The sequence below is a fragment of the Mercenaria mercenaria genome, chromosome 9, assembly GCF_021730395.1.
Source record: "Mercenaria mercenaria strain notata chromosome 9, MADL_Memer_1, whole genome shotgun sequence".
NCBI lineage: Eukaryota > Metazoa > Mollusca > Bivalvia > Venerida > Veneridae > Mercenaria > Mercenaria mercenaria.
The window spans coordinates 69,005,317-69,013,815 of record NC_069369.1 but is presented as its reverse complement, the minus strand read 5'-3'; the positions used below and the strand labels follow the sequence as shown (position 1 = coordinate 69,013,815).

Here is an 8,499-nt window from a genome sequence, read left to right as displayed (position 1 = left end):
GAGAACTGTGCTGCAAATAATGTAACACTAAAAGTCACTGTCATCAAATGTAATTGCAATATTTTAAGGTAGTAGATAGATAATGAGATGCTCAGCAATTTGTATTTGTAAGCAATTTGATATCCTCTGGACGTAACTATAGCTTAACACGATTATTGCTTTACTTAAAAAGTGAAAAATGCTGAAAAAGTATATGGAGAATAAGTAATATGACGCTTTTCGTTACAAATTCACTACCGTAAACAAACTATAAGGTGTTTTATTAATTGTTGTAAACAAGGTAAGCTGGTAACTAAATCTATTCATATTAGTTTACAACGTAAACTTTTTACACAACTTGAAAAAAAAAAGCTTTTTGTTGGGGCCTCTCATTTACAATTATATCAATAATTATCACCTGAATTGTGTGCATTCATGAGCGGAAAATATTGATGGTAAAATGTTGTAGGGCTTTGTTTACACCATAAAATCTTTAATAACTTTTCAGGTCAATTTTTGGTATGGTTTTGGTAAGCTTATAATAAAGAACATGTCATTCTCTTTCCTTCAGAATTGTTTCATGAGTTTTAGACTCTTGGCTAATCTTGACTTGTGAATTTACTAAAAGACAAAATAATGTTCAGTATAGGCTCTTTCAACGTGTTGATACTCGACTAAACTTACACTATACTCTATTGAACTTATTAAGCTGTTTAGACTTTTGATACAGACTATTATTGGGGATATCACAAAATCAATGAAAAACTGTCAATACAGGCGTTGTCCATTTTGCTTCAAATATTTTTAGAAGGTCATTTTTTAAATATCAGATATTTCTATTATTACATGACGAGGAGGGAAATCATAAATATATTTAGTAAATTGTTGCACTTAGCTGTCACTTCACACCGAAAATAACCTGTAAAGACCAATTTGAATGTTTAAGGTACCACCTCTATAATAAGTTAATAAAACAATATTCAAAAACACACAGAAAGAACACAAAGTGTATTTTTGTAAAGCATATAAAGTGCGACACGGTGCGCATATAAAGTGCGACACGGTGCTTTACTGATATTCCAATATTGGAATACAGATTGCAGACGAAGAGCATTGAACACTATTACTGTTGAAGAAGCGCCTTATAGGGAACTACGTTTATTTGCCGCCGTTTCGTATTTGTTAATAGAAGCAGCTGGATTTATTAATAGTTATTACCTTTCTGTATAATTGGGAGTAAGTCTTAACGGGTCACATGAATTGCAAACAAAATAACCGACGAGTGTATGGAAAAAACAAGGAAAGTTAAAACAACTAATTTAAACATTAAAACTTTGCATTGATAATTTGTTTATCACTGAAGCTTCTGATATAGGAGGCCTGAATGATAATATATGATAAGTGAAGTCAGTCTCGGTTTCGGATATCGCAAAAGGTAACGCATGATTTAAACATACAAATATGCATTCTATTTGATGTAAATGTGTTGCAATCAGTTCCATGATTTGTTTGAGACCTGTCAATATAGTTAAATGGGCTGCACAAGTTCTATATCATACAAACAAACTTCGTGCAAACATTTAAACACATACACGGGTCCAGTAAAATCAACTATAATTGGTATTAACAGTCTAAATGAGCTCGCTCCTGCAGAACGACATATTGTGCGACGGACATGGCCAACGTTGGTCAAAGATATACAAGGAAATGGCTTACAAGTATTCTTACGAATATTTGAACTTTGTCCGGAGGTTAAAGAACTATTTTATTTGGAAAATGTTCGTCTTTCGGAAATTGCTCGGAATGTGATCATCAAGGCACATGGAGCACGATTCATTAGCGCTATTGGAGCAGCGGTAGACAATTTAGATGATTTTGACCAAGAAGACAACAAATTATGCAGACTTTTGTTTATTCTTGGACAACAACATAAAAGATACACTGGCTTTAAGCCAGAGTATTTTGAAGTATTCTATGAAGCTCTTATGTGGCAATGGGAACGTTGTATGGGTGATCAATTTACACCAGAAGTATCCGATACATGGAGTCATGTTTTCGTGTATATTTTGGAAAAACTAAAGGAAGGATATTTTTCAAACGAAGTATTTACCGAAACACAACTTGACAACAGATAAATGACAGATTAACATATGTGAGCCTCCATGCTTCTCGACTACATAAATCTGTGATAAAAAGATCATACAGTCTTGATTTCTGCTAGTCTAAGATTCAACGCATTTTATCTTTCAATTTTTGTCATATCCGTTGTACTGGATTCTGTTTTCACGCACAGCTATTTATCGAAACACAACTTGACAACAGAAATGACACATTAATATATGTGAGCCTCCATGCTTCTCGACGACATAATTCTGTGATAGAAAGATTATACAGTCTTGATTTCTGCTAGTCTAAGATTCAATGCATTTTATCTTTCAATTCGTCTCATATCCGTTGTACTGGACTCTGTTTTCACGCACAGCTATTTGTTTACTTTTACCTGCAAAGACTTGGAAATCGTTTTACTTCGGGAAGTTTATGATATGAAATAAAAATTAACTTTTTGTATATTCTAACATAGATAAATCTATAAATGTTATCAATTTTTGTTACTATAAATGTTTAGTACCCAGACAGGTCGCTGGGTATGGGTACAGAATCTGGGCGTTTTTATATGCATTGCATTAGTCTTTATTTGATAAACTGATCATGTGATGTTTGATTCGAAAATCCATTGGATGATATAGTTTAGGGTATTATATACCTAATAGTGTACCTCCTTTTGAAGAGTATTCAATTCCTACGATTAACCTACATTTAACTTCAATTTTTCAAGGGGGCATAGGTTCAAGCCTCGCTGGGACCAATTTATTTTCCTTATATTCCTTTTTTCTAGTAAGGTTTTACTTTTTTTTCAAGACTTACTATTGAAAAATGTTACTGACAGTTTTATTTTGTGTTTTATAATTGTTTACCAATAGTTTTACATTTCTTTCATCAAAATTAATGGTATGATATATTCTCTGCAAACATTTTGGACAATTACCATCACTTTGAAATTTGTCTCTACTTGAGCTTGGGGAAATATAATAAATTATACAAAATTTGTAAAAATACGACAGGTAAAAGTTGTTTAAAAATTGCAACACAGTGCAAAACAAGATCAACTAAAGAATAACCCAAGTGAATGCCATTCTTTAAACATTTCTATTAGGTATCTAATACCTTAAGATAATTTTTCAGATATTAATCAGATGAACAAACATCAAGAAAAAGGAGATTAAGGTTTTGGATCTACAGCTGGAATGGAATGGTTTCCATTAGAAGTTACATGTTTTAAAAAACAGTTCAGTTTTATCAACAGAGAATTCATATTGTTGTTATAAATAATTGTTGTTTTTGTGTGTGAATTACAAGATTTCCCATACTGGAAACTTAATAGAAAATAAGAAAAGAAACTATTATGGCATGTCAAACGTTGCTAAATTATATATGTATGTTACTATTATTGTATGTTTGTTATTGTTATTCAATCTCGTGTCATTCATATTCTAAGTCTTACCATTGTTATTGAATGGCACAACATTGAATAACTGAATAACAATATCAAAGATACAATAACAATAACGAAATATAGAATAACAATAAACTGATGATTTTATAAAAAGGGATTTGACAAAAAAATCCCTGTTTGGGGGTAGTATACGCCGTTTAGAGTGTCTTTATTTTGATCAAATATCGGAGGACTATTTTGGAAATTGTCAATTTTGCAAAAAATCGCGGAATTTGTGACATGGATTAATCCATGCATTGGCAAAACCCCGAATAAAAGAAGCTATAATTTCCATTTTATCACGGTTCAATTCATCTGCGAATACAGAATTCATTACTGATAATGAATGGATTAATCCATTATTCAGTCCAACTGAATTCCATACTTTGAAGAAATATTACACTTTATGTTCATTATAAAACATGGATTAATCCATCCTTTCATTTGGACTGATGATATATGTCATAATCATGGTAATATAATCCTGGTATGAGATATATATATAAAAAAACATGGATTAATCCATGCATTTATTTTGCATGTTTTCGAATCATCTACAAATCATTGTGGAAATTGATAGTAGAAAATGACGAATTAATGGATCCCTATCTAATGCAGGAAATGTAAGACATGGATTAATCCATCTATAGTGTGTATATGTTTGAAAACTAGCACATATAAATGCAAATATTGATAAAAAATATAAAGAATGGATTAATCCATCTCCATTTCATGTAGTAAAGTCAATGCTAAAATTGAAAATGAAAGACATAGATATGTTTCTCCTTCCTTCGCGCATGTTTACGTGTTTCTACAAGCAATGTTAATATAGATATAGACGGATTAATCCATCCCAATATTTGTAGTGGAAAACACATTAGCAGACTACCTCAAATGTAGTCAAAAGCATGGATTAATCCATCCTTTCTTCCTTGATAAAGATAAATTATTTTCTTTAAGTAGTGAAAACCTGTTTCACTTTTCCAAAACTTCTACATAATGCAAATATTGATGAAAAGATGGATTAATCCATCCCTATCATATGCAATGAGAAAACATTGTAAGACCGTCTAAAATATATAATCAAAGACATGGATTAATCCATGCATTCTTAGTGCATGTTTTCAAAACTTGATAAATTATTTTTTCATTCATGTAATGAAAACCTGTTCTTCGACATGGATTAATCCATCTTTTCTTCTTGCACTTTTCCAAAACTTCTACACGCGATGCAAGTATTGATATATATATATAATGAAAACAAATTGTAAGACCGTCTTAAATATATATGCAAAAGATGGATTAATCCATGTATTTTGGCGTGCAAGTTTACAAAACTTGATAAAAGATAAAGTAATCCGTAACAATTTCATGTAGTGAAAACCAGTTCGCGGACATGGATTAATCCATCATTTCTTCTTGCACATTTCACAAACTTCTATATGCGATGCACATATTGATAAAAAGATGGATTAATCCACCCCTATTATATATAATGAAACAAATTGTAAGACCGTCTAAAATAAATATGCAAAACATGGATTAATCCATGTATTTTGGTTTGCAAGTTTACAAAACTTCATTAAAGATAAAGTAATCCGTAACTATTTCATGCAGTGAAAACCAGTTCGCGGACATGGATTAATCCATCATTTCTACTTGCACATTTCAAAAACTTCTACGTGCGATGCACATATTGATAAAAAGATCCACCCCTATTATATATACTAAAAAACAAATTGTAAGACCGTCTAAAATATATATGCAAAACATGGATTAGTCAATGCATTTTTGGTGTTCAAGTTTTCAAAACTTGATAAAAGATAAAGTAATTCGAAATATTTCATGTAGTGAAAACCAGTTCGCGGACATGGATTAATCCATCATTTCTTCTTGTACATTTCAAAAACTTCTACATGCGATGCACATATTGATAAAAAAAAGGTGGATTCATTTTTCATTTAGTGGAAGCAATTTTAAAACAGTCTCGGTCGTAAAATCAAAGACACGGATTAATCCATCTTTTATTCCAACACGTTTTCCAAATTTTCTACATACAATGGTAATAATGGTTATTCTGTCCATATTTCATGTAGTGAGAAAAACAAACAACATTTGCTGACAATCTTAAATGTTAAATCAAACCAACCTTTCTCGTTGCGCGTACCTTACATGATTTCTATGCAATCCATCCCTCTATAAAAAATTGAAAACAGTAAAATAGGTTTTCAATAAATGAACAAACAGCATAGATTATTCTATCAACTCATACATGTTTGGTTGGTTTAAATGGAAAATAATCATAATAGTCAAAAAATATTTTCTCATTTTTTCCCAATTAGAACGAAGGAAATTCGCATTCTTTGTGTCATAAACTGAATGGGCTTTAGAAATTAATCTAGGTTAAAGGCTGATTGGTAAATAAATATTTCATCAGTGATTGAGGTTATACACCCTTCTAATTGCTGCCACCATGGCTGGCTATTTTAGTTTTAGATTTTACACTGCCGTGTGACCAATATCCTATCGTCCGATTTTCAAAACTCTTTTAAGCGTAAAATTGTTTGACGATGGCTCTCATACACAAAGCATTCCTTCCTGTTTGATAAAATATCAAACTGTAAAACTTTCTGTTTTGTTTCAGCTCGGATTGTTCAGTTTATACAGCTTTTCATACGATAATATATTATTTTCATTTTTTGCCTAAATGAAATCAGCAGAAAATGATCAGTAATATACTACGTCATGCATTTCTTGATGTTTGTTTCTAATTAATAGTAATACACAACATTTCACACATTAAATCCTGCGCCGTTTACGCATCAAATCAATTTAGCATCACTTCTTTCAGATTTTCGTTATTCACAGACATGCAAAAATGTCTTTATAAGATCTATAGACTTCTCTATTTGCCGTCTGCTATGAAGAGTAGAGTTATGAACGATAAAACCCATGGAAATATTCAGTTTCATGATCTCCATAAGTGTAATTTAATCTGTTGAGGTACGAATATCAGTCTGCCATTCTCGCATACCAGAGGTTTACCATGGTTCCCCGGTAGTTCATCTCTGACTTTTGACGAACTTCTGAATGATAAAAAGGCTGTCTGTCAGTATCTGCTGAATACCCCGGAACGTGTAAATATCCAGGCCAAACTATTGGAAACTTCTCACATAAGCATATTTCCATCGTGTGTCAACCTGAAATAATGTACACGCATTAAAATCTATAATAACGGACTCCGTGATCTTACAGTTCACAGATACCGAGATTGACAAGGGCTATAAAATGATCCGGTGTGAAAATTATTATGAATAAAATCTGGTATAGGGAGGGATGACATAGTTTTAGTATCATTACGCACCACACCCATTCCATCGCGAAAAAAGAAAACAGATATCATTAAATTTTCCTACTGTAGTTTGATACAAATTATCTAAAATGTTTCTATTTAGATAGTGTTAGTAACTTCATTTGCGTTTTATGGTTATAATTCATTAAACTGTATTTCGTAAATAACATTCCATATTAAATGCAATGTGTTCATACTCCTGTCACACATAGCCGGGCCAGTCCTTTCCTCAATTTAAGAAACTGAGACAAAAAGGGTAGAGATTTTTCAAGAAAGATTTTACCCATCATAATTGTTTACTTCAAAGTACATAAAAATGCAGTGATGTGATCTGCTGTTACTACTCCTACTAAAATGTAGTTTTACTTCACCAAAATAAATAAACAAACAAATTAATTAATTACACTTCTCATTCTGCTTCTATTAAAATGTCAAAAATACATCCACAATGTAATCTTAACCAAACCTAGCCCAGCTCCGTAGCGATACCTTGTCAAAATTAGTGTCCCATAATCTGTCTGCCGTTATTGCCCTTAATTAGTGTTCCATAACCTGTCTGCAATGTTAGGCCTTATTTAAGGGTATAAAATAGTAAAAAAAGTGGTATCTTCTTTATAAAATTAGCAATCTTCTGCGAGCTGTAAAATATACCCAGACCCATTTTAGAAAAGGAGCACTAGTCTTATGTTCCTAAATGACCTAAAAACCACAAAAGAACACCAAGAAAAGTAGATATTGTGTATCTTCTAATGTCAGAGATTTAATGTCTGACATGTCTGCAACATGGAATATCTTCCAAACTGACAAAGTTCTAAATTGTGGGTAAGAATACGTGTTTACATTTCTTTAAAAGCAAAAAGCAAAAACAAAACTCCTTGAAATGCTACCAAAATGCCGGGTATAAGTCAATAATGAAATAAAAAAGGACCTGTCTTACATGAAACATGAAAATGCCACTTTTACTGGGGGAAAATGGAGGATTATTTCTTTCCGCCATTATCTGGCTGCTTGATTACCTATATTTAGGACATCTGTACTTTAAAATGCAAAATAATTCTCTCATGTACATTTTGATGAAATATGTGACAGTGACATGACAGGTTTATTTTTTATTTCAAAAACTAATTTTGTACTTCCCTTATTCTTTGTGACTGTACAAGTTCCGATCGATATTTTTCTAACTTAATGTTGTCCAAATGTGTGAAAATGATGTGTTTGCTAAAATAAAGATTTCGATTTTCAGTCTCGCGGTCAGTATGATATTTTTCCAAGGACTTTTTTTTTTAATCTAAAACGATTTTTATTTGATGTTCTTTCTTCGTGTTTTATAGACAAGTAAAATAATCGTCATAACCGTCTAATCTTTTTGTGTTAAATTTTTTTACAGGCATCCAGTATTCAAGTCTGTTAACTTTTCGCATCAATTAAAAAGCTTTACTTAATTTTTAAGAAACTACATGAGAAATATTTAACTGTAGCTGCTAACATTCCAAAGCTTAAAACTTAAGCTATAGCAATGCTTTTATGACATGATCAGGTGTACTATTAGTCTCCCTTGGATTAACAACCCGAGAGCACGTGCACGGAGGTAGTATCTCCACCTCCTTGCCTGGGG

At 31.9% G+C, this 8,499-nt stretch overlaps 1 protein-coding gene across 1 annotated transcript; it reads left to right on the top strand.

Moving 5' to 3' along the window:
• Positions 1-1,184: 1,184 nt before the first annotated feature.
• On the top strand, positions 1,185-3,338 carry LOC123548090 (neuroglobin-like). Its single transcript, XM_045335324.2, has one exon. The coding sequence runs from the start codon at positions 1,512-1,514 to the stop codon at positions 2,112-2,114; it is 603 nt and encodes a 200-aa protein (XP_045191259.2). The 5' UTR covers positions 1,185-1,511; the 3' UTR covers positions 2,115-3,338.
• Positions 3,339-8,499: the final 5,161 nt, after the last annotated feature.